General features: G+C 39.2%; 1 protein-coding gene and 1 long non-coding RNA gene across 4 annotated transcripts; one reads left to right on the top strand and one right to left on the bottom strand.

Annotated features, from left to right (window-relative positions):
• Window positions 1-40: 40 nt before the first annotated feature.
• On the top strand, window positions 41-601 carry LOC131997333 (uncharacterized). Its single transcript, XR_009398200.1, has 2 exons — window positions 41-346; window positions 408-601. It is a non-coding gene; the product is annotated as an uncharacterized LOC131997333 (long non-coding RNA).
• Window positions 602-4,476: 3,875 nt separating this feature from the next.
• On the bottom strand, window positions 4,477-25,923 carry LOC106087420 (endoplasmic reticulum resident protein 44). Of its 3 annotated transcripts, none has more exons than XM_013252457.2 (8): window positions 25,752-25,923; window positions 25,416-25,494; window positions 15,439-15,530; window positions 14,975-15,368; window positions 14,827-14,847; window positions 5,663-5,929; window positions 5,393-5,591; window positions 4,477-5,326 (listed from the first exon to the last, which is right to left on the bottom strand). In XM_013252457.2, exons 1-8 carry the CDS (start codon window positions 25,797-25,799, stop codon window positions 5,185-5,187), a joined length of 1,242 nt encoding a protein of 413 aa, XP_013107911.1. In that variant the 5' UTR covers window positions 25,800-25,923; the 3' UTR covers window positions 4,477-5,184. The 3 variants fall into 3 exon arrangements, with proteins under 3 accessions (XP_013107911.1, XP_013107910.1, XP_013107914.1); XM_013252456.2 differs by having other exon boundaries at window positions 14,800-14,847; XM_013252460.2 differs by lacking the exon at window positions 14,827-14,847.
• Window positions 25,924-27,079: the final 1,156 nt, after the last annotated feature.

Below are 27,079 nucleotides of genomic sequence, written 5' to 3' on the forward strand. Positions count from 1 at the left end.
TTATTACACAAAATAAAAATAAAAATGTTTTATAGCTCACTCTACAGCTGTTAATTGTTTCAGTGAAGATGTTGATTGTCTTTGTTCTCTACTCTCCATGAATTTTAAGTAGCCCAGCTCATTGCTCAAATGCTCATTTACTTATGATTTTTATCAGTTTTACATTCACCTGTTAATTGATAGCTAAGTCTGACTTATTTCCAAAAATTAAAACAAAACAGTCAGTAGTTTGTTTGAGATTCTGTCGGGGCCAGCCACAACTTTTGTTCGATATTCTATACAGCTGTTCAAACGCCATGGAGACAAGTGCTGTGAACTCAGTCAACCATAATCAATTGCATGAAAGGTAAGAGCCAACCTCTGACTTTGGTTAAAGCAAACTTTACTGATTATGAGTTTTCTTTCAGTGAATTGATCGCTGTCCAAAAAAATCTAAAGAGTTACCAAAAACGAGGTACTAAATGTCGCCATAAATGCATTAAGCTAACAGTTATAGCAGCTTTTATGGGACTGCATAATGTTCTAAATTCAAGATTGTTATTGTAAATGGAGTGAAATAAAGAAAGGGCTATACTCACTCTACAGCGAGAAAATTACTGTATATATGTTTTTCTTAAAGTTCGGAAAGTCCTTCTACGACAGAGAAAGGTCTAAATGGTCGTTATCTCTAATGCGGAAGAAAAAAAACTCGAACCCAGGCTTTCAGCGTCAAAGGCGGACATGCTAACCTCTGCGCTACGGTGGCCTCCAGTTTTGTGGACTGCTATGGAGAAAAAGTGCAACATTAGGACCATGCAACAGGTTCAGAGAACATGTTGTTTTAGCATAGGCGGAGCGATAAGGACCACGCCCACTGGCGCACTGGAGACTATTCTAGATATCCGACCCAATGACATACAGATTAAGTGTGAGGCAGCCACTGCGGCTATGAGACTTAAGGCGATGGGAGAATGGATTGAGGATGGGAGCAGCTCATACCATCGCGGTATAATCGAGGCGACGATAAGAAACCTGGAAGAAAGGGAAGAGGTTTCCGATCGGATACCTGGGATGAACAAGGTAACAAGTCGAGTGCACTGCTGCCATCGGCACAGTCATGGATTGACGTAACCCTAGTATAGCCATCTGGAAGATCATGTTACACGGATGGATCAAAGCTGGAGGACAGAGTTGGCCTGGAGGTTTACATTGAGAACCCAGGGACTGAGATCTGTTTTAGACAGCCTGACCATAATACGGAACTGCAGGCGGAGATTCGGGCAATCACGGAATGCGTGAAGTGGAACGGGAGGGCATCGAATGTGAACATCATTACTGACAGAAAAATTGCCATAAGGACAATAACAACGAGGACGGTAAGGTCACAAACAGTCTTGCAGTGTAAGAAGGAGATTAACGCCTTCTCTGCGAATGGCAAAATTCGCATCGTTTGCGTGCCGGGCCATAAGAGAGTAAGGGGAAATGAAAGGGCAGACGATTTGGTGGTAAAGGCCAGAGGAGGGCCGTCAAAAAACTTGGTTAACCCGAAGCCTTTCGAGTTGACGCAGTGCGAGTTAAGGGCGTGGGTGATGAATGGGCATGCAACCCTGTGGAACAGCGAAACGGTCGATAGGACGGCGAAAATCCTATTGGGGGATTTAGATCGTGAGAAGACGAGGATTTGACTGAAAGGTAGTAAAAAGGAGATCAGTATAGCTATTGGTATCATAACGGGACACAGGACTAGAGCTCACTTCTGTAAAATCGGTGCGGCAAGTGATGGCATGTGGATGACATGCGGGGAAGATGATGAGACGTTGGAGCATTTCCTTTGTCATTCCCCGGCTTTCGTGTCTAAAAGATACTGGCACTTAGGTGCGGACACAATACCAGACATGAACCAACTTAGGGGCGTGACATGGAAAAAATTAAAGATTTTGTAAGTAGCACGGAATTCTTCCTAACATAGATTTTCTTTTTCGAGGTTACTTTTTAGTTTTTAGAGCGCACAACAAGCCGAATACTGGCTTAGGTGTATGTCTATAGTGGCATGGGGCAGTTTAATATCTGCACCCTCTGTTCAACCTAACCTAGGTTCGATTCGGTTGGAGGGCAGACACACGAATAATCGAGCCCTTCACCAGTTATCTTCTTAAGCAAGGGCCTCTCCCAGTATTAAAACTCTTGGAAATCTTTTCTAAGTTTGAGAAGAGGAACGGTCAGCAACGGCCAACTAAATAAATACAGAGACGTGGGTCTATTTGGCCACATCAGCATCCGTAATTACAGTCATTTATGCGAAGCCGACGACCACTGGCGAACTTATCACTTACTAGTTATTTAGATGTACAATTTTTTTCTTCAATTTTTTATGGATATATAAGTTTTACAAAATTTTGTCTAGAAAAAAATTTTCACAACATTTTCTGTGGAAAAAAATTTTTAAAAAAAATTTTCACAATTTTCTATAGAAATAAAATTTTGACAAAATTTTCTATAGAAATAAAATTTTGACAAAATTTTCTAAAGAAATAAAATTTTGACAAAATTTTCTATAGAAATAAAATTTTGACAAAATTTTCTATAGAAATAAAATTTTGACAAAATTTTCTATAGAAATAAAATTTTGACAAAATTTTCTATAGAAATAAAATTTTGACAAAATTTTCTATAGAAATAAAATTTTGACAAAATTTTCTATAGAAATAAAATTTTGACAAAATTTTCTATAGAAATAAAATTTTGACAAAATTTTCTATAGAAATAAAATTTTGACAAAATTTTCTATAGAAATAAAATTTTGACAAAATTTTCTATAGAAATAAAATTTTGACAAAATTTTCTATAGAAATAAAATTTTGACAAAATTTTCTATAGAAATAAAATTTTGACAAAATTTTCTATAGAAATAAAATTTTGACAAAATTTTCTATAGAAATAAAATTTTGACAAAATTTTCTATAGAAATAAAATTTTGACAAAATTTTCTATAGAAATAAAATTTTGACAAAATTTTCTATAGAAATAAAATTTTGACAAAATTTTCTATAGAAATAAAATTTTGACAAAATTTTCTATAGAAATAAAATTTTGACAAAATTTTCTATAGAAATAAAATTTTGACAAAATTTTCTATAGAAATAAAATTTTGACAAAATTTTCTATAGAAATAAAATTTTGACAAAATTTTCTATAGAAATCGAAATTTTGACAAAATTTTCTATAGAAATCGAAATTTTGACAAAATTTTCTATAGAAATCGAAATTTTGACAAAATTTTCTATAGAAATCGAAATTTTGACAAAATTTTCTATAGAAATCGAAATTTTGACAAAATTTTCTATAGAAATCGAAATTTTGACAAAATTTTCTATAGAAATAAAATTTTGACAAAATTTTCTAAAGAAACAAAATTTTCTGTACAAATAAAATTTTGTTAAAATTTTCTTAGAAATCGAAATTTTGACAAAATTGTCTATAGAAATAAAATGTTGACAAAATTTTCTATAGAAATAAAATTTTGACAAAATTTTCTATAGAAATCAAAATTTTGACAAAATTTTCTATAAAAATAAAATTTTGACAAAATTTTCTATAAAAATAAAATATTGACAAAATTTTCTATAAAAATAAAATTTTGACAACATTTTCTATAAAAATAAAATTTTCACAAAATTTTCCATAGAAATAAAATTTTGACAAAATTTTCTATAAAAATAAAATTTTGACAAAATTTTCTATAAAAATAAAATTTTGACAAAATTTTCTATAAAAATAAAATTTTGACAAAATTTTCTATAGAAATAAAATGTTGACAAAATTTTCTATAGAAATAACATTTTGACAAAATTTTCTATAGAAATCGAAATTTTGACAAAATTTTCTATAAAAATAAAATTTTTTGTTAGAAATAAAATTTTTTCTCTGTTAGGGTATTGTTGACCTGGTTTAAAATTCTTGTTGTCTGTTGCCAACAGACAATAGTTCGTGTAACAACTCATTAAATCCTTGAAAATGGTAGACGGAGTCTACCGAAATATTGGAGAAAAATAAAAGAAAAAAAACCTTAAATATTTGTGTTTTAATGGACCTATAGCCGATACAATACAACAAAATTACAATAAAATTTTTTCTTCAAATCAAAATTTGTACACAATTTTCTATAGAAATTAATTTTTAACAATTTTTTTTTTTTTATATAAGGTTTTTTTTCATGTTTTTTTTTCGCCTGTAAGGACAAAGATCATTTATTTCATATGTTTCATTAATTTCTCGTTCGAGACGAGCATAATGATTGAAGATTTTTGGAAAATTTTTCATTTATGTTACTAAATTTAGTTTATTATTTTATTATACATAATTTATAATACATCTTCATTAAATACAAACTATATAAAGTGTTTACAGTTTTTCATTCATTTTTGAAAAATTTTCGTTTCTTTCAACTCATATATATTCACTGCTTGCTAAAACGTAAACTCAAAAATATACTTCAAATTAATTAAATGCCAGGGAAGCAAACTGAATACCGATTCTTTAATGTTGCTTTCTTTTGTAATTACAATTGTGAACAAACAAAATGTAACAAAGGAGAGGGAAATAGGTAGGAGAGATAAGTAGCCTACTAAAAGAAGAACTTTAGATTTATATGTATAAAAAAGTTGAGAGGACTGCTTGTTTAGTTATACGTAGCCTAAATTAGATTTCATAGATTTTGTTTAAATAAAACCTAGAAGTTGTTAGGCGAATTTTTTCTACCACTAAGCATAGGTCAAAAAATGTATTACCAAGATTCAGCAAGAAGTAGCTTCTTTTTTCAGTGTATCAATATAAACAAATAAACACACACACACACTTAAGAAGGCAAAAAATCACAATTATTGCTTAAATCAATAAAAGAGAAGGGAAAAAAACAAACAGGTTAAACTTTCTAAAGGACAAAACAAAGAAAATGAAAATTATTTTGGTTTAGTAGAAGAGGAGGAAATGAAAACTTTTCTAGCATGGGAAAATAAATATACATAAGTAGGACATTGTTGGTTTTTTTTACCATATAGCTAAAGGAATTTAAAGAAAGAAAACTGGAATAACTTCGTTAGCCACCCAACCACATATAAATTAAACTTTAAATCTAAAATTGAATAATTTTGTGGTGGTCGACTCAGAAGGAAAGGAAGAGTTTTTGAAAGTTAACAGAAATTTCCTTTACAGTTCATCTTTTGTTAACAAAGTGTAGCGATTTTTGGAAGGTCCTAATTTCTTAAACGTTGATTCTGGGGGAGCGGTATTTGAGGCCACATCGATTTGTATTTCGTTTGTAACAGGATCTGGGCCATAGTGATATTCACTGAAAACAAACAACAACAAATTTTAAATTAATCTAAAAAATCGTTCGATAATGACATCTTCTTACCGATGCAATTTGCCATTGTATAAATCCTGCAAAAATTGCTTCAATTTGCCTGGCGTATACATATCCTTAAATTTGGGGAACAAATACATATGCCTAAATGAATCTATGGCTATAATGGGTAAATCATCTTCTGATTTGCCCAAATGATGTAAAGGATGAGCAAATCGTTTGCCATCAGCCGTTAAGAAATTAACATTCTCTGTAATCATAAAAAAAGTCAAATGTAAAAAAAAAAATAATGATAAAAAATATGAAAAAATTAAAACCCACGTTTTTCATCCATCAATTGCTGCTCTATGATGGCCTTATAATCCTTTATGGAATTAGTATCATCCGGATGATGGAAAAGTATCAAGAAGGGTAAACCTTCTTCGGTCAATTCCTCGGCATTTTCAAATGTTATCTCACGCACCAAGGGCACACATTTCTCTTGAATCCAGATTTTCAATTCATCGAAATTCTTAAGACTTCCCGTAAAGGTTTCGTCATTTTCATGACTCAGCGCCACATCAGGTCGGAATACAATAATCGGATGGCCTTTAAATGTAGCAATGATAAACAAATTGATAATATTATTTAACAAATTCTAGATAGATAAATGCACACAATGAGTTTATAGATTATATAATATGTGTAATTTTTATAAAATGACTTCAGTTTTAAAGTTTTTTAAAATAAAAGCACACAAAACAAGCAATTATTTTTTTTAAAATTTGAAAAAAATTTCAACGAAAAATTTTTCAATAGAAATAAAGTTTTGGTAAAAGTTTGCATTCGATGCATCGATGATAGATTAGGTCTGAAATCAGACTCACTTGGACAAATTTTTATCTATTGTGCTACCACAGTAGCGACAAATAAAGGTCCTGGTGGTAATCGAACCCACAAACCCTGAAATGCCAATCCGAGCACGCTACCACGTCAGCTACCTGGGCAAATCGATAATACGGAGACTAGATTCAATCCCATGGCAGCCGGTTGTACGTACCGGATTGACCCGATGGAATCTTCATCGGCAAGGGCTGCCGCCTCAGTGTACGTGTTCGTCTTTTTTCGTCATGGGAGAGGCACATCCCGGAGTGCCTTCTCCGTATGCTTTTGGTCCGTGCCGGGATTGAAAAGAACCCCGGACCCTGGTTCTGTTCCGTTTGCCAGAACCGCCTTCATCATCGGTCAGTGTCGGTGAGGTGTAACAGGTGCTTGGAGTGGGTACATTTCCGTTCTTGCTCTGGCCTAACTTCGCTACGGGAGTATAGTCATACTGGCTATGTCGCTAGGTGCTGTGCGAACACAGCCAGCAGTGGGTCACAAGCGTCGCCGTCGTCGCCTTCGGCGTCCTCGTCGTCGGACTATGTGACCCCCCCGACCTCTCCCGTACGGCAATTTATGCAAAGACAGCACCCTAGCCCTACTATTGCCAGGCCAGTGTCGGGAAATGTATCGTTCCTGCAGTTAAACTGCAATGGACTGCGAGGCAAGATTGATGAGATTGTGGATTTTATGAGTCGGAAGAGCATATCGGTCGCAGCGATCCAGGAGACAAAGCTGACTAACACCTGCAGCTTGCACAGTTGTCACGGCTACAATGTGCTACGTAAGGATCGCTCAAGGAATGGAGGTGGGGGATTGGCCTTCGTTATACACCATTCCGTGCAGTATAGACCTATCTCGCCTGCGCTTGACGCTAGTGACCCATACATGGAATGTATGGGGGTAGCAGTCAAGTCTGGTACTGCCGAGATAGCGATATACAACGTGTATATACCGCCGGTTGGCAGCTGTGTCCCGATTAATGGCCAGGCCTACAGCCCCGACATAAGTGGGTTGCTATCTGGCCATAGTCGTCTGGTTCTGGGGGATTTCAATGCACATCACTCGTCATGGCATTCTCCCCTAGGCAACGACCAGCGTGGCATAGCTTTGGCAGAGCAGATAGATAGCTCCACGTTTTGCACGGTGAATGAGGATGCCCCCACTAGGATTACGAGGAGGTGCAGCAGCTCGCCAGACATCTCAATCGCATCCCCTGATCTCCTGAGTGACGTATCCTGGCAAGCCGTCATCTCTTTGGGGTCAGACCACCTCCCCATAATCCTCACCATCGACCGACCACCCGACTTCATAACCTCTGAGCGCCGAACGTTCATCAACTATAAGAAGGCCAATTGGACTGGCTTCAGAGGGTATACCAATCGCCGCTTCAATGAACTGCCACCCCCCTCTGATGTGCTTGTGGCCGAGAGGAAATTCCGAGACATCATCAACGCAGCAGCCGCTCGCTTTATACCAGCCGGTCGAATACCGCAAGTGCGACCCAATTTCCCGGCGCAAGCAGTGGTACTCGCAGACGAGCGTGATGGGATTCGTGCTATGGACCCCGCTAACCCCAGAATCAGCGAGCTGAATCTGGAAATAAACAGGGTAGTCAACGAACATAAGCGGAATTTGTGGCTGGAACACTTGGAGCAATGTAACTTAGGCACCGGTGCAGGCAAATTGTGGGCCACTGTTAAGTCTCTCTCGAACCCCGGTAGACGGGACGACAGGACCTCAGTCACTTTTGGCGAGTTAACCGTGACTGATCCGAAGAGATGCGCCAGGTTGTTCAACCGTCAATTTATCGTGCATCCCGAGAGAGACAGGGCAAGGAGGAGAGCCATTCGCCGTATTCGTGGTCTCCGAGCCGATGAACAGCCATCACAATTTACCGTGGGCGAAGTTACGAATGTCATCCGTGGCGCCAAATCTTCCAAGGCGTTGGGCCCCGACGGAATCTCTACATTGATGCTGAAGAATCTGGATTTACCTGGAGTTGAGTACCTTACCACTGTCCTTAACCTGTCATTGAACACTCTTATAGTTCCCGATGTCTGGAAAATGGGCAGAGTGATCCCGCTACTGAAGCCTGGTAAAGACCCGAGTTTGGGGGAGTCGTACAGACCGATCTCCCTTCTCTCACCAGTGGCTAAGACGCTTGAGGCATTACTCCTCCCGAGCCTCGTAGGAGAATTTCCATTCGCCGAGCATCAACACGGATTTCGGAGACTGCACAGCACAACAACAGCTTTGCATGCCATCACCACACACATTTGCCGTGGCTTCAATCAACCCAGGCCATGTGATAGGACGGTCCTCGTGGCATTGGACCTATCGAAGGCATTCGACACGGTCAGCCATGCCAAATTATTTGAGGACATCGCCAACACGTCCCTCCAGCCAGGCCTTCAACGTTGGGTCGCGAATTATCTGTGTGGCCGCCAGTCATTTGTGGAATTTAGGGATAAGAAGTCAAAACACCGTAGAGTGAAACAGGGAGTTCCCCAAGGCGGGGTGATATCTCCGGCTCTGTTTAACCTCTACCTTTCCTCCATCCCACCTCCTCCAGACGGCATAGAGATCGTATCATATGCGGACGACTGTACGATCCTGGCATCAGGCCCCCCACCCATTGATGACATCTGCGATAGGTTGAACGTCTACCTCAACGAGCTTGCCTCATATTTCGCTGCAAGAAATCTGAAGATATCCGCCACCAAATCTTCAGCCACACTGTTCACTACAAATACGCGTGAGGTGAATTCTGAGCTGACTGTGATGGTCGATGGAGAATTGATTCCGACCATCAAGTGTCCCAAAATACTTGGCGTCACATTTGACAGCTCCTACACTTTCTCCCCACATGCCACAGCAATCTGCAATAAAGTCAAAAGTAGAAACAAGGTCCTCAAGTCACTCGCTGGCAGCACTTGGGGTGCAGACAAAGAAACCTTGTTGACCACGTACAAAGCAATTGGCCGGTCTGTGGTAAGTTATGCAGCGCCAGTGTGGTCACGTCAGCTTTGTGACACGCAGTGGAATAATATTCAGATCTGTCAGAATGCCGCCCTCCGAACTGCGACGGGCTGCCTCCTTAGTTCTCATGTGGACCACCTCCACCAGGAGACAAAGATCCTACCAGTGCGAAGACATAACTACATGCTGTCTAAGCAATACCTTTTGGGCTGTTATCGCAGAAATCATCCAAATCATCATCTTGTGGATAGATACCCACCGCCCAGAAGCCTTAAGGTAGATCTACATGATCTAGAGCGTGAGGTCCAGCGCTATAAGAGAGAACCTCTAGATCAAGCGGCATATCAAGCGGGTCTGAACAACATTCATGCAGACACGGTAGCAGACGCGTTAACTGGCTACCGGGTGAATGTAGTCCTTGGAGTACGACCGCCACCCATTGCACCCGAAGAAATCGACCTCCCCCGGCAAACCAGAGTGATTCTGGCTCAATTACGTTCCGGCAGATGCAGCCGCCTCAATTCCCACAGAGCTAGGATTGATGCCGACGTGCAAGATGTATGTCCCGACTGTAACCAGGGACCGCACGATACACGTCACCTGTTTAACTGCCCGGCCAGACCCACTCGACTCAGACCCAGATCCCTGTGGACGCACCCCATCTTAGTCGCGGAGTTCCTGGGTCTTGACACTCAACAGAATCAAGCAGACGAAAGATAGTACACAATAAACTGCTACAACAACAACGGAGACTAGAGATATCATGGCCACAAAGAAGACTAAAATGCTCGGCATGACCAACATATCTAGTCACTCATGGGAGTGTCTGACGGGAAATACACAACTTCAGCTTGTGCAAAACTCTTGAATATACAGGCATTACAAAGATCCTACCCGTTCGAAGACAAACCTACATGCTATCTAACCAATACATTCTGGGCTGTTATCGCAGGGACCATCCAAAATATCATCTTGTGGATGTGCCAGATACCTTAAGGTGGATCTACACGATTTAGAGAGTGATGTTCAGCGCTACAAGAGAGAACCTCTAGATCAAAGGGCATAACAAGCGGATCTAGACAACATTCATGCAGATACCGTAGTAGATGTAGAGCGGTGAATAGTTACCGGGTGAATGGGGTTCTTGGAGAACGACCGCTATTGCACCTAAAGAAATTGAATGAGTGAAATCACGAGACACTCACAACTCACGACTCCTGAGACAAAAAATAGCGAAAAACTAAATTTGTCGTATATTCTCAAATCATACGGTTTATTAAGGTACGTATCTGTCTACAGATGCATGAAAAGGAAAAGTGGATAGGCAGGTAATGTATACATTTTAGACATTGAAATTCGCACGTTCAAAAGTTCTATGATTTGAGACGCATGGAAAAAAAATATTTTTCGCTTCATGGAAAAATATTTGTTTAACTATGGCTCATGAGTTGGGATTTTCTCGTGAGTGCCCCAAAGTCATGGTTGTCTCGTAAGTCGTGATTTTCTCGTGAGTGTCCCAAAGTCGTGGTTGTCTCGTAAATCGTGATTTTCTCGTGAATCGTGCGTGAGTAAAATTTGTTGTTGTTGTTGTAGCAGTGTGTTATACACTGAGGCGGCGCCCTTGCCGACTCCATCGGATCACTCCAGTACGTACAGCCGGCTGCCATGGGATTGAGTAAAATTTGTGTCTTGTGAGCGTGCGTGAGCGTGAGTCGACATAAAAAAGTCGTGCGTGAGGTTGCGTGAATAACATTTTTTTCTCGTGAGCGTACGGGAGCGTTAGTGAAAAATCACTCACGGACACATCTCTACTTTAAATAATGTGCACAAGTCTGCTATAGAGAGACCGGTAAGAGACACTGTGAGAACCATAAATGCTGGAGCTTTGAGTTCCGATCTATGTGGTGTTCATCGTTATCATAACAAGCTCAACTAAGAGCTACCGGGTGAGTCCATTGGTGTCGAACTAAAGCAGGGTATTCATTTCATCTTTTCACGCGGAATGCTGTCAAACTCCATATAAAAAAAAACGTCGGCGAAACTTTGGAGAAAAATAAGCGAAAACAAGTGAAAGCGTACTAAGTTCGGCCGGGCCGAATCTTATATACCATCGATCGCATTGGGCGAGTTCTTTTCCCGGTATCTCTTTTTGGGCAAACAAAAGATAGAAGAAAATAATTGCTAATATTAATATAATTGAATTGAGTGTTGAAGACCATAGTAAAAGTCATTGTGTAAAATTTCGGCCAATTCGGGTAAGAATGGCGCCCTTTAGGGTCTCAAGAAGTAAAATAGGGATATCGGTTTATATGGGAGCTGTTAAAGGGTATAGACTGATTCAAACCACATTTGACACGTATGTTGAAGGTCATGGGAGAAGCCGTTGTACAAAATTTCTGCCAAATCGGATAATAATTGCTCAGGAAGTCAAGCTTAAAGGTGGGTTTGTATGGCAGCTATATCGGGTTATGGACCGATTTGAACCATACTTAGCACTGTTGTTGGAACTCATAACGAAAAACAAATCGGATAGTAATTGCGCCCTCTAGAGGCTCAAGAAGTCAAGACCCCAGATCAGTTCATATGGCAGCTATATGGGGTTATGGACCGATTTTAACCATACTTAGGACAGTTGTTGAAAGTCATAACAAAACACGTCATGCCGAATTTCAGCCAAATCGGATAGTAATTGCGCCCTCTAGTGGCTCAAGAAGTCAAGACCCCAGATCGGTTCATATAGCAGCTATATGGGGTTATGGACCGATTTTAACCATGCTTAGGACAGTTGTTGAAAGTCATAACAAAACACGTCAAGCCGAATTTCAGCCAAATCGGATAGTAATTGCGCCCTTTAGTGGCTCAAGAAGTCAAGACTCAAGATTGGTTCATATGGCAACTATTGGGTTGCTCAAAAAGAAATTGCGGATTTTTCATATAGTCGGCGTTGACAAATTTTTTCACAGCTTGTGACTCTGTAATTGCATTCTTTCTTCTGTTACTTTTAGCTTGCTTTAGAAAAAAAGTGTAAAAAAAGTATATTTGATTAAAGTTCATTCGAAGTTTTATTAAAAATGCATTTACTTTCTTTTAAAAAATCCGCAATTACTTTTTGGGCAACCCAATGTATGGGGTTGTGGACCGATTTTAACCATACTTAGGACAGTTGTTGAAAGTCATAACAAAACACGTCATGCCGAATTTCCGCCAAATCGGATAGTAATTGCGCCCTCTAGAGGCTCAAGAAGTCAAGAACCCTCATCGGATCATATGGCTGCTATAAAGGGTTATGAACCGATTTGAACCATACTTAGGAGAGTTGTTAAAAGTCATAGCTGTACACGTCATGCAAAATTTCAGCCAAATCGGATAGTAATAGCGCCCTTTAGAGGCTCAAGAAGTCAAGACCCCAGATCGGTTCATATAGCAGCTATATGGGGTTATGGACCGATTTTAACCATACTTAGGACAGTTGTTGAAAGTCATAACAAAACACGTCATGCCGAATTTCGCCAAATCGGATAGTAATTGCGCCCTCTAGAGGCTCAAGAAGTCAAGACCCCAGATCGGTTCATATGGACCGATTTTAGCCATACTTAGGACAGTTTTTGAAAATCATAACAAAACACGTCATGCAAAATTTCAGCAAAATCGAATAAGAATTGCGCCCTCTAGTGGCTCAAGAAGTCAAGACCCCAGATCGGTTTATATGGCAGCTATACCACGTTATAGGCCGATTTGAACCTTTCTTAGTACAGTTGTTGGAAGTCATAACAGTACGTGCAAAATTTTAGCTAAATCGGATGAGAATTGCGACCTCTAATGGCTCAAGAAGTCAAGACCCCAGATCGGTTTATATGGCAGCTATATCAGGTTATGGACCGATTTGAACCATACTCAGCACAGTTGTTGGAAGTCATAACAAAACAGTACGTGCAAAATTTTAGCCAAATCGGATGAGAATTGCGCCCTCTAGTGGCTCAAGAAGTCATGATTTAAGATCGGTCTATATGGCAGCAATACCAGTTTATAGGCCGATTTGAACCTTACTTAGCACAGTTGGTGGAAGTCATAACAAAACACCTAGTGCAAAATTTCAGCCAAAACGGATGGCTCAAGATCGGTTTATATAGCAGTTTATAGGCCGATTTGAACCTTACTTAGCACAGTTGTTGGATGTCATAACAAAACAGTACGTGCAAGATTTTAGCCAAATCGGATGAGAATTGCGCCCTCTAGCGGTTCTAGAAGTCAAGACCCAAAATCGGTTTATATGGCAGCTATACCAGGTTATAGACCGATTTGAACTTTTCTTAGTACAGTTGTTGGACATGATACCAAAACACCATGTGCAAAATTTCAGTTAAATCGAACGAGAATTGCGCCCTCTAGAGGCTCAAGAAGTCAAGACCCAAAATCGGCTTATATGGCAGCTTTATCAAAACATGCACCGATTTGGCCCATTTACACTTCCAACCGACCTATACTAATAAAAAGTATTTGTGCAAAATTTCGGCTAGCTTTATGCCTTCGAAAGTTAGCGTGCTTTCGACAGACAGACGGACATGGCTAGATCGACTTAAAATGTCTTGACGATCAAGAATATATATACTTTATGGTGTTTTAGACGCATATTTCGAGGTCTTACAAACAGAATGACGAAATTTGTATACCCTTATCCTATGGTGGAGGGTATAAAAACGAATTTAGTTGCCAATTTTGGGGCCAAGTGTTTGGGGAACGCCTTATACTATAAACCCCCCTTAAACCAATGGCAATATGGGGTTTAAATAAATGGTATTTGAGAGAAGACCACGATGCTGATATTTTTTTAGGGCCAAGTGTCTGGGGGACCACCTCACCCCCGAAAATACCCTAAATCGGACATCATGAGAATATGGGGTTGAAATAAAGTACCCTATCCTATGGTGGAGGGTATAAAAACGAATTTGGTTGCCAATTTTAAGGGCCAAGTGTTTGGTGAATGCCTTATACTATAAACCCCCCTTAAACCAATGGCAATATGGGGTTTAAATAAATGGTATTTGAGAGAAGACCACGATGCTGATATTTTTTTAGGGCCAAGTGTCTGGGGCACCACCTCACCCTCGAAAACACCCCTAAATCGGACATCATGAGAATATCGGGCTGAAATAAAGCCATTTTAAGAAGGGAGTACATCAAACATCCAAACTTAAATGACAGCTAGTTTTCAATAAAAATTGTTTTTACAAAATTTTCTAAAGAAATCACAACTTTTGACAAGACTTTTTATAAAATTTGCTGTAGACATAAAATGTTTACAAAATTTTTTTTTGTACAAAATTTCTTTCAAAATTAAATTATGGCAAAATTTTCCATAAATGCAAAGTTTTGTAATAATTTTCCATATATACCAAATTTTTTGTTGTTGTTGGATTTTTATATGCTTGCTTTATCTTCAAACCAAAGTCATATGCAAGAAATTAGTTATGTGTTTATAAACTATTTTTGTGTAAATGAAAAACAGCACAGAAAACTTAGGCAAAGAAATTGTTAAAGAAGAAAAGCATAGTCAAAAGGAAAAAAGGAGGAAAATCAAAATAACAGAAAAACACAAAAAACAAAACAATAATTACCTAAAGTTAAGTTATATAAGGCATTACCTAAATGTTTATTTTCATCACCTTTTTTTTTTGCAAAAATGTTCAATGTAAGGCAGACAAAGATAAACACGAAGAGATTAAGATTTTGTTAGTTTCGATAGGACAAACATTGCATGCAATGCCATTTATGGCAGGCAGCTGTACTTACCTGGAGGATGCATGGCTTGGGCGGCATCACCAAAGCCCACATGAAATTGACATTCATCTTTGAGATTCGAAGCCACTTTGCGGAAGGTATCATATTCCGGTTGATCCCGACGATCAAAGTAGCCTATGATTATGCGTTTCTTAGAATCCAAAGTTTCTAAATCTTTCAAAGAGCTAAATTCCTTGATGGGATCTTCTAGCTGCTTTTTAACGAATTCTAAGAAAGCTTCGGCCGAGCGTTGCCCTCGATATTCGCGTTTGCTCAATTGACCATTGCGCACTATTTTCAGAGTTGGATATTTGGTTATGTGGAATCTTGAAGCAATGGAGGTCTCCTTATCACAATCAACTTTGCCCAGCACCACACGGCCAGCATCAGGAAAGGCTTCTCTTACCTTTAAGAAAAGGAAAAGTGGAGAATATATAAATTGGAAAAATTAAAAAAAAAAAACAACAACAACAAACCTTATCAGCAGCTTCATTAAAAATTGGCGCTAATAAATTACTAAATCTACACCATTCGGCATAAAAGTTTAAGAACACCAATTCATTGGAGGCTGCAAAGAAAGAAATATAGAAAAAAATTTTGAAAAGAATATTAAAAAAAAATGAATTATGAATATTCCGTAACAGAAAGACAAAAATTTGCATTAAAAAAAACACAAAAACTTATCTAATAGACCTCACGCTTTGACCCCATTCATAAAATGTTTAACCAAGTGTGTAATGCTTTCAATTTCAATGAATAGAAAACCTGTTTCTTAAAGTCATTGGGTTAATGGCTGAATCACCATAAAATGAACCAAGCCAAATGTATTCACAAAAACCTCTTTACAAAATCAGTGAAAGTCCATAAAATATAACGGCTGATGTTATTCAAGCCTCATAAAATCTGAGATTTTCGACAGCTTTTATTGAATAAATATCTGTATGAAAAATAGGTTTATATAGGTTTTTTAATAGGGAAATCAGAAAGTCAGTTAATGATTCCTAGCATTGTGTTCTTCTGTTTTATCAAGTAAAACAATTGTGCGAGTTTACGAAAGAATATTCGTTGATAATTCAGTGGCACAAAGCTTAACAAGTGTTTTATCTGAACAATTCATGGGACATGGTTGCTTACGACTCTAGCTAAAAGTATTTTTTATAAAAAAAATATTATATTGGGTTGCCCAAAAAGTAATTGCGGATTTTTTAAAAAAAAGTAAATGCATTTTTAATAAAACTTAGAATGAACTTTAATCAAATATACTTTTTTTACACTTTTTTTCTAAAGCAAGCTAAAAGTAACAGCTGATAACTGACAGAAGAAAGAATGCAATTACAGAGTCACAAGCTGTGAAAAAATTTGTCAACGCCGACTATATGAAAAATCCGCAATTACTTTTTGGGCAACCCAATATAATATTATTTAAAAACAATGGTTTTAAATTCCCATATGCAGGGTATTTTATACAACAAGTGTTTCTTGAAATATGAATAAAATAACTGTTCTATAAGCAAAAAAGCCGGAATATAATCAACAAAATAAGACAGAACTCAATTTATTCAATGAAATAAAATTAAAAAAAATAATTCTATGGAAATGATGGCCTGGTTAATGGCTTGCATTACATGCGTTGGGTAAATGAAATAAAACTTTGACAAAAATTTCTATGGAAATAAAATTTTAACAAAATGTTCTCTAAAAACAAAATTTTGAAAAAATTTTCTATAGAAAAATGTTAGGTTAGATTTAAGTGGCAGTCTGCCATCAGTCTCACTTAAACGTTTTCGCCCATTGTGATGCCAGTGCGGGACACACACACAGGTGTTCTATAGTCTCTTTCTCTTCGATGTACTCACAGCTTCTGCAAAACTCGTTAATAGCAACCTTCAATCTTTTACCATGTTTTCCGATTAGATAGCCTAAAGTGATCCTTCTTCTGACTGCCAGTGCGGGACACACACACAGAAGGTGTTCTATAGTCTCTTCCTCTTCGATGTACTCACAGCTTATGCAAAAGTCGTTACTGGCAATCTTCAGTTTGTCAGCATGTTTTCCGATTAGACAGTAAGCTGTCATGACGGACACAATGATTGATGCGTCTGTTCTAGCCAATGACAGCAAAGCGGCAGACATCTTCAAGTCTAGATTAGGTTAGTTTAGGTTTAATTGGCTGTCTGCCATCATACTCACTTAGACATTTTCGTCCATTGTTATACCACAGAACCAGAAGAAGGAAGATGCCTTCTAGTTCCTACCGTTGAACCATCCAGATCGCTTTAAAAAGCCCACCAACTTGAGAATGTTCACATCCGCTAAATGAGACAGGTTCTCAAAGAAATGAGAGGCTAACGTGGAACTTCTTCTGACTGCCAGCGCGGGACACACACACAGAAGGTGTTCTATAGTCTCTTCCTCTTTGATGTACTCACAGCTTCTGCAAGTCGTTACTAGCAACCTTCAGTCTTTTAGCATGTTTTCCGATTGGACAGTAACCTGTCATGACGGACACAATGATTGATGTGTCTGTTCTAGCCAATGATAGCAAAGCGGCAGACATCTTCAAGTCTTGATTAGGTTAGGTTTAAGTGGCAGTCATCAGTCTCATTTAGACGTTTTCGCCCATTGTGATACCACAGGAACAGAAAAAGGAAGATGGCTTCTAGTTCCTACCGTCGAACCATCCAGATCGCTTTAAAAAGCCTAACAAGTCCGCTAAATCAGGCAGGTTCTCAAAGAAATGAGAGCCTAAAGTGGAACTCCTTCTGACTGCCTGTGCGGGACACACACACAGAAGGTGTTCTATAGTCTCTTCCTCTTCGATGTACTTACAGCTTCTGCAAAAGTCGTTACTAGCAACCTTCAGTCTGTCAGCATGTTTTCCGATTAGACAGTAACCTGTCATAATGGACACAATGATTGATGCGTCTGTTCAAGCCAATGACAGCAAAGCGGCAGACATCTTCAAGTCTAGATTAGGTTAGGTTTAAGTGGCAGTAATCAGTCTCAACAGAAAAAGGAAGATGGCTTCTAGTTCCTACAGTCGAACTATCCAGATCGCTTTTAAAAACCCAACAAGTCCGCTAAATCAGGCAGGTTCTCAAAGAAATGATAGCCTAAAGTGATCCTTCTTCTGACTGCCAGTGCGGGACACACACACAGAAGATGTTCTATAGGCTCTTCCTCTTCGATATTCTCACAGCTTCTGCAAAAGTCGTTACTGGCAATCTTCAGTCTGTCAGCATGTTTTCCGATTAGGCAGTGACCTGCCATAACGGACACAATGATTGATGCGTCTGTTCTAGCCAATGACAGCAAAACGGCAGACATCTTCAAGTCTAGATTAGGTTAGGTTTAAGTGGCTGTCTGCCACTCACTTAGACTTTTTCGCCCATTGTGATACCACAGGAACAGAAAAAGGAAGATGGCTTCTAGTTCCTATCGTCGAACCATCCAGATCGCTTTAAAAAGCCTAACAAGTCCGCTAAATCAGGCAGGTTCTCAAAGAAATGAGAGCCTAACGTGGAACTTCTTCTGACTGCCAGTGCGGGACACACATACAGAAGGTGTTCTATAGTCTCTTCCTCTTCGATATACTCACAGCTTCTGCAAAACTCGTTACTAGCAACCTTCAGTCTGTCAGCATGTTTTCCGATTAGACGGTAACCTGTCATGACGGATACAATGATTGATGCGTATGTTCTAGCCAATGACAGCAAAACGGCAGACATCTTCAAGTCTAGATTATGCTACATAGCTTCGGAATAGTCACAGCCCCCTCTTTGTGACCATCTATCATGGCCTGATGCTGAAAACTTAGCTTACATGTCGCTAGAGGCATACCCACAGATTCCAGTTTCCCCGGAATGTGAAAGGTAGTTCCTAGTCTCGCAAGCTCGTTTGCCTTACAATGCCCGGGGATATATCTGTGGCCCGGCACCCAGAACTGGTACATTTTGAGCTATTCGGCCATCTCGTTGAAAAGTCTGCGACAGTCGAGTGAGGTTTTTGTTTTCAGAAATACGTTTTCCAGGGATTTAATTGCTGCCTGGCTGTCTGAAAGATATTTGTACCAATCGTAGCTTACATGTCGCTAGAGGCATACCCACAGATTCCAGTTTACCTGGGATGTGAAAGGTAGTTCCTAGCCTCGCAAGCTCGTTTGCCTTACAATTCCCGAGGATATCTCTGTGGCCCGGCACCCAGAGCAGATCAACTTAGAACTGTTCAGCCATCTCGTTGAGAGATCTGCAACAGTCGAGGGCGGTTTTTGTGTTCGGAAATACGTTTTCCAGGGATTTAATGGCTACCTGGCTGTCTGAGAAGATATTTATGCCAATCGTCATTATGACATTATATCTTAGCCATTCCACCACTTCTTTAATTGCAAGGATCTCCACTTGATACAAACTGCAGTCGGGTAGCCTTTTCGGTATGACCAGTTATAGATCTTTAGAGTGAAGCCCAATACCCACCTGGTCGTCTAGTTTGGAACCATTCATACAGAAGTCTATGTAACTTCTATTACCAGGGATAACGTTGTTCCAATAGGTTCTATCAGGAATAGTGCTACAGTACTTTTTATCAAAAAGCGGCTCAGGCAGGGTTATTCTACACTGCCTGGAACATTGGACATTGTTGTACACTGAGGCGGCAGCCCTTGCCGATGAAGGACTTCATCGGGTCAATCCGGTACGTACAACCGGCTGCCTTGGGATTGGGACCAAAACTTTTAGGTTTTTATTATATTGGTAGGTTGACCTCAATTTTTAGGGTTCAAACATCGACATATAGGCCATCTTCCGGACAGAAATTTCTCGATCCTATATGGATAACGATGATATAGTACTTTGTAGCGTTGAAAAATAGAATGGCCGTCCTTCGGTATAATAACATACACCGCATTTCTGCCTTCCAGAACAATTGGTAGGTTGAGGTTGGATTTGATAGGATTTTTCTTGAAGTTCGGTAGGAAATAAATTTCTTGAGTGGCAACACTGCTGGCGACTTAAAGCAGTCGAAAGTTCTTATCGCCCAAAGGATTTTCGGCTCAGACACAATTTCCCCAATAACCTCCGACGAATGCATACCAGTGACAACCTCTTCTGGCGCCACGTTGCCGTAGGAGAATTTCCCGGGAAAGGTGTATCAACGAGTAGTTCTAGTGTTTCCTCACTAGACATTGTCCATACATTCTCTGACTTCTGAATATATCCCACCGTAATAGGTCTCGAGGGCAGAGGTCTCAGCCTAGCCTAGAGGCCTCAGATGTATCCTCCACGGAACTTCAGATATCTACCTAGGATTTGTTATGAGTTTTCCTCAGCTCACCCTTATATTTTCTTAGCTCAGCCTTATAGATATCCCAATCGTGTGGTGCTCTTGTGGCTTTCAACCTCTTGAAGAGTTTTCTGCAGTCCTTCCTTAGACCAACCAGTTCTGGGGTCGACCATGGCGGTCGTTGTTTCACTAAGACATTTCTATAGAAATAAAATTTTGACGAAATTTTTTATAGAAATAAAATTTTAACAAAATTTTCCATAGAAATAAAATTTTGACAAAATGTTCTGTAGAAATAAAGTTTTGGCAATAATTTCTAAAGAATTAAAATGTTGTCAAAATATCCTTCAGTACACTTTATGTCCATATGTAAATGTTGGCGTTACTGTTTAAATGAATAAAAATCTAATTTTAAATTTTATAGCCATTTAAGAAGTAAGTCATTAAAATTAATGAGAACAGATATTCTATCGCATGAGCTGTTGAACTTAAGATATCATCATTTCACGACACGTAGCTTCTTCCAATTGGTTTATGGTGTAGTGTAAAGCCTCTATACCCAATGTCACATTTTATGGCAATTTACTCAATATAGGTTGAACGATAAGCGTAATTATTTACTAAACGTTTTTATAAATAAACAATTGAATAATAATTGATTAATTTTATAGCAGAGTCATAAAAAGAGGAACAATGAATTTGGTTGAATGAAATAAAAACTTTTTAAATAATTTCAATAAAGAAAAACATTTAGAAAAATAAAGACCCAGGACCATTTTTTTTCCATGGACAGTTTCCCCTTTGCAGTAGCTTCTGAGAATGTCACTTCAGTGACGATTGGCGACATAGCAGGAATGGGGCCTTCCTAGCTCAGAGGTTAGCATGTTCCCCCTTTGACGCCGAACGCTTAGGTCCAAATTCCGGCGGGAACATCAGACACGATTTCAGAGTTGGTTGTCCCCTCCTAGTGCTGACGACACTTGTGAGGTATTTACCTTAGGTAATCAGCCGTGTAAACTTCTCTACTAAGTGGTTGTTGTGTTGTGTTCTATCTTTCGTCTGCTTTTGCTGAATATCGAGATCCAGCTCTTTGACTAAGGCAAGGCGCGTCCAGAGGTATCTGGGTCTGAGACGAGTAGTTTTGGCTGGGAAGTTCAAATTGGCGACTTCTGTAGTGTGGTCCCAGGCCACAATTGGCACGCACATTCCGCACATTGGCATTAATCCTAGCTCAGTAGCAGGCATCGAACGGAGTGTCTCAGTTAGAGGTCGGTTGGTATCGGCTCTTGCACAAATACTGAGTGCCTATGATGCTCGTTATGAAAAGGTGAGTTATTGGCGCCTTTAAATAACCAATGGCCAACCTGTTCCTGTGGCGATCGATCCTTTGGAGCTTGCTTACGTAAAGGAGCTTGACGAGGATCGCCACCTCCACATGAAATTGTGGTTACAACAACAACTCCGTAGCAGTTACAGCGCTAAACCTTACGCCACATATCGTGTAGATGTATCTTAAATCTACTGGGCAGTAGATGCCCTTTCTGATGAATTGAAAGATCCCTGCGATAATAGCCCAGAAGGCACTGGTAGGATCTTAGTCTCCTGATAGGCACCAAGTGGTACCGCTCTGCGCTAAGCCGTTGTTGTTGATATTGTAGAAGTGTGTATTGTCTCATCCATTCGTCTGCTGGATTCTGTTAAGTATCCAGACCAATGACTTATGCGACCAAGTTGAGAAGCGTCCACAGGGATGTGGTCCTAAAATATTGTTGTTGCAGCGGTGTGTTGTACACTGAGACGGCAGTACTTCCGACGAAGGAATTCGGGTCAATCTGGTGCGTACAACCGGCTGTCATTGGGTTGCTAAGACATTATTGTTGTTGTTGTTGTAGCAGTGTGTTATACACTGAACCTAAGACATTGTGTCATTTGGCGTTTGTCGTGGGATCGCTGGTTGCATTTAAGACATTTAAGACGCTGGCATCAATCCTAGCTCTGTATCAGCTGAGGCGGCTACATCAACCCAAACGCAATTGCGCCAAAACTAATCGGGTTTGCCGTGCGGTCGATTTCCAAGGATTGCGTTCACTCGATAGCTGTTCACCGCTTTTGCTACCGTGTCTGCGTGAATGCTATATAGACCCGCTTGAAACGCACCCTGATTTAAAGGTTTTTTCTTGTTCCGCTAAACGTCACGCTCTAGATCATGTAGATCCACCCTGATATCTCTGGGCGGTGAAGGTTTATCCACAAAATGGATTAGACATCATTTAGTTGTCCGTTTGCACATGATGGATCTTGGTCTCCTGATGGAGCTGGTCTACATGCGAACAGAGACAGAACTTCGCAGTAGGTGGGTCAGCATTCTGACAGATCTGAATGTTGTTCCACTGCGTTTTTACTCAGTTGGAGAGTCCACACTGGTTCTGCATAGTATATCACTGGCCGGACACTTTCGCTGGATGTGATCAACAAGGTTGCTTTGCCAGCAACTTTGTTTCTATTTCTGAATTTATCACAAATTGCATTGGCATTTGCGGAAATTCTATAAAGACTGTCATATATGACACCAAATAATTTGGGATAGTTGGCGGCCAGAATTCTAACACAATCGACTATCATATCCAACTCCTTATGCATCTCCGCTGAAGATTTGGTGCCGGATATCTTCATTCCTAGCAGCGAAATATATGGCGAGTTAGTAGTTCAACCTCACGCAGATGTCATTAACATGGGTCAAGAAGCCAATATCGTACAACTGCCCTCATATGAGAATGTGAAATAGAGGAGAGGTAGAGGTACAATAGTATAGGAGATATCACGGCTTCTTGGGAAACACCCCTTTGCACTCTACGGGGCTTTGACTTCTTATCTCTAAAACGACTGGCGAACACACAGGTAGTTCGTCATCCAACGTTTTAGGCCCGACCGGAGGAAGGATGTCAGCGATGTCCCCAAAAAGCGTGACATGACTGACCGTGTGGAAGGCTTACGAGATCTTACCCTCGATATGCCTTTACTCGCTGCCATTTTCTTATCCCGCTTTCTCTGATCTTTAGGTATGATCTAATAAATCACATTTTTTTACTTCTTCGCCCACTCTTCTTTTCAATAGGGAAACAAAAAGGATTTTTATTTTTAATGGATTTTTGATGGAGTCATAAATTAAGGCCCATTTCCCTCTACGACGCATAGTTTAGGAGATACAGCCATTTTAAGTTTTCCAAGTGAAATTTCGATTTTTCAAGGATTTTTGATAGAGTCATGAATTAAGGCCCATTTCCCTCTACGACGCATAATTTAGGAGATACAGCCATTTTAGGTTTTCCAAGTGAAATTTCGATTTTTAATGGATTTTTGATGGAGTCATGAATTAAGGCCCATTTCCCTATACGACGCATAGTTTAGGAGATACAGCCATTTTAAGTTTTCCAAGTGAAATTTCGATTTTGAATGGATTTTTGATGGAGTCACGAATTAGGGCCCATTTCCCTCTACGACGCATAGTTTAGGAGATACAGCCATTTTAAATTTTCGAAGTGGAATTTCGATTTTTAATGGTTTTTTGATGGAGTCATGAATAAAGGCCCATTTCCCTCTACGACGCATAGTTTACGAGATACAGCCATTTTAAGTTTTCCAAGTGAAATTTCGATTTTTAATGGATCTTTGATGGAGTCATGAATTAAGGCCCATTTCCCTCTACGACGCATAGTTTAGGAGATACAGCCATTTTAAGTATACTCATCTTGAAGGCGGTCCCTTTTTCGCTCTACGGGGCTTCGACATCTTATCTCTAAATTCCACAAATGACTGGCGACCACACAGATATTTTGTCATTCAACCCGAATGGCGGAACGTGTTAGCGATGTCCTCAAAAAGCGTGGCATGACTGACCGTGTGAAAGGCTTTCGGGATCTTGCCCTCGATATGCGTTTGCTAGCAACCCTTTCTTCTTCCGCTTTCTCTCATCTTTAGGTATGATCTAATAAATCAAATTTTTTACTTCTTCGCCCACTCTTCTTTTCAATAGGGAAACAAAAAGGGCCGTACCGACCTCCTGGTAAACTCATCTTGAAGGCGGTCCCTTTTTCGCTCTACGGGGCTTCGATTTCTTATCTCTAAATTCCTCAAACGACTGGCGACCACACAGATAGTTCGTCATCGAACGTTTCAAGCCCGACCGGAGGAACTTGTTTGCGATGTCCTCAAAAAGCGTGGCGTGAATGCCCGTAGGCTTTCGAGATCTTGCCCTCGATATGCGTTTGCTTGCTGCCATTTTCTTTTCCAGCTTTCTCTCATCTTTAGGTATGTTCTAAGGAGTCGCATCTTTTTACTTCTTCGCAACAAAAAGGGCCGTACTGACCTCCTAGTAAACTCATCTTAAAGGCGGTCTACCCATTTAACCTAAAGCTTTTTTGATGTCTAAGTAAGCTACATAGCTAGCCTTCTTTGTCAAATAAAGTTGTCGGTTTCTTCATTAAATCATTGGTAAACTACTTATTTAGGGCTTCAAATATTTATTTGCCTAATAATGAAAACCCCAATATTTTAACAGATAAACAATGAAATGGGTTTGATGACTTCTGTTACCTCTACCAAGATCTAAACGAAAGGTCAACAAACAAAAACAACAACAAAGCTATTCATTGATTAAAAAACGAAAAATGAAAAATGTCTAATACAACACAAATCTGTATCGCCTATAAACATTGTTTGTTTATTTATTTATTACTAGGTTGAGGTTGTACTACGAATCGTACACACGCATAACACACATAACCATATGTACATAAATACAAGCAGGCAATGTGCTCTTAGTTGACACGTCAAGAGGAGGCAATCATAATCGTCAAACGATAGAGAGACAGTTTTGAAGCACCACTACACTGATAACCACCACCCGCCCCAGACATTGATTCATTTAACATAAAAGAAATAAAAGCTAAAATGCAAATCTTAAGATTTCTATTCGATATGTTTAGGAAACATTTCTAGTCAAAATTTCTCCTTCAACAAAGGGGGTGATTTATGATAGAAACATAAACAAAGGCATTACTATTAATACTAATTAAGGGGAAGGCTCAGGAAGATAAGAAAGGGCTTCTGGAAATTGATGTGCAAACACACTTGTCAAGTGTAAGAAGTATTATTAAATGCGCTGTGCACTACTCACCTAATGTCATATCAATATTTTCACTGGTCAAAGGTACCGCCCCGCTACTATCTGCAGGTTGGTAGAACACATAAAATACCTGCAAATAAATAGAAAGGGTTACATTACCAAAAGGAAAAATATATGCAATGTTTTTCATCAAAACATTATAGTCAATAGGCAGATTGTTTGCCATTTTTTCATGTATCGCACCGGCTACTGGTAAATCTATGCCGCCGTGGCTGACGTGTTTCTTTTTTAAAGGGTATAAGGTAGAGCTATTTTTCACCGCAACTTGAACTTTTTTCGTCTGCTATTGTTGCTTACATTTTGCCATTACTTATTCACCATGCTTACCATAACTATCACTATGTAATAACATTGTTTTAGATTCCACGCTCGCATTTCTCCGAATTTTGTTGTTGCGGGGTATGGAGAGCCTATTATTAACTTAATTTCTAGAAAATTATGATAAATATCTTTTCCTTTTTTTGCGTCTGTTTTCGACGACGTTGACTTTGACTTGACGTTTAAAGAGTTTTGATTTAATTTCTCACTAGGCACATTTATACAAGGTAAAGTCACTGGCCCAGCTGATGGCAATTACAGAGATGTATCAAAATCCCCCTAAAACGTCAAATGCTTTGGACTTTAAAGGTTTTTCACATTTTGTTTCCTTTTTCTAACTTTTTTTTAAGTTTATAATTTAAACGTTTATTATGATAAAGTTTTCAATCTTGTGGATGCTCATGATGATAACAGGTATGTTAGCGTATTTTTCCTGTAAAAATTTGCAGGAGTGTAAAGGCCAAAGCAGAATAGGCGCGTTGAGCGTTGCGTTGAAAAATGCAACTCTGCAAACAAATCCCACAAAAGCAACGCCCAAAAATTGAAGAATTTTCAATTTAACGATTGAAATCGGGAGTGTTGCCATACGTGAAAGTGTTTTTGGCGCCAATGCATGGCGAAACAATTAAAGGTGGTACGATCAGCTTGATGACAAGATGGCAGATTGCGCCATATGGTTTGTGTTTGTTGTGCAAATGAGACCACCTTTAATTGTTTCGCCATGAAAACAGCAGTTCAATACTGCTGGGAAGAAAACCACCAGTAGAAATTTGCAAGCTCTCAATTACCAAACCCCAAACCCTCTCTTCTGCTGACAAATAAAGTACGCGGACGACTTCCAGCAATAATTTGGTCAAATTTCCACAATTTTTGGATACACAAACACACCTAATGCAAATAAAAATTAGAAAGCCAATTGGAGAGTGTACACAAACCACAGGGTTGTATAGTTGATTTCGTTGTTGTTGGGCTAGTGACAGGATGCACTTATAAAGTGAGGTCATGTCAAAAGCTGAGTAAGATTTTTTTATTTTTGTTTTGATTTTGTAATATATCTTAATGTCAAATGATTGTTTACACGCCTATAATTTGTTTCTTGAATCCTAAAACGTTGTTTTATTCCGCATATAATCCATAAAACAGTGTTATAATGATGAAATTACAACTTTAAGACACATTTAAAGAAGATAACTTGTAAAACAACGTTTATTTCTAAAACCACTTTGAAATTTGCATTTACGGCATTTGTCAATCAAGGTAGTTTCTTTGGGGGTAGCTTTTTGTTGTTAATTGTACCATGGGTTGGTGACTTAACCTGCTTAACTCTATACAACCCT

This window comes from Stomoxys calcitrans, chromosome 4 (assembly GCF_963082655.1).
Source record: "Stomoxys calcitrans chromosome 4, idStoCalc2.1, whole genome shotgun sequence".
NCBI classification, from domain to species: Eukaryota; Metazoa; Arthropoda; class Insecta; order Diptera; family Muscidae; genus Stomoxys; species Stomoxys calcitrans.

What these genes read in the sequence shown, in the direction of transcription:
- LOC106087420 (XM_013252456.2), bottom strand. Translation starts at nt 25,799, where the DNA reads ATGCGAGCGTGGAATCTAAAACAATGTTATTACATAGTGATAGTTATG. An exon ending in CCAAGCCATGCATCCTCCAG is followed by an intron (nt 14,848 to 14,974) that starts GTAAGTACAGCT and finishes CAAAAAAAAAAG; the next exon opens with GTGATGAAAATAAACATTTA. An exon ending in CTTATATAACTTAACTTTAG is followed by an intron (nt 5,930 to 14,799) that starts GTAATTATTGTT and finishes CTACATTTAAAG; the next exon opens with GCCATCCGATTATTGTATTC.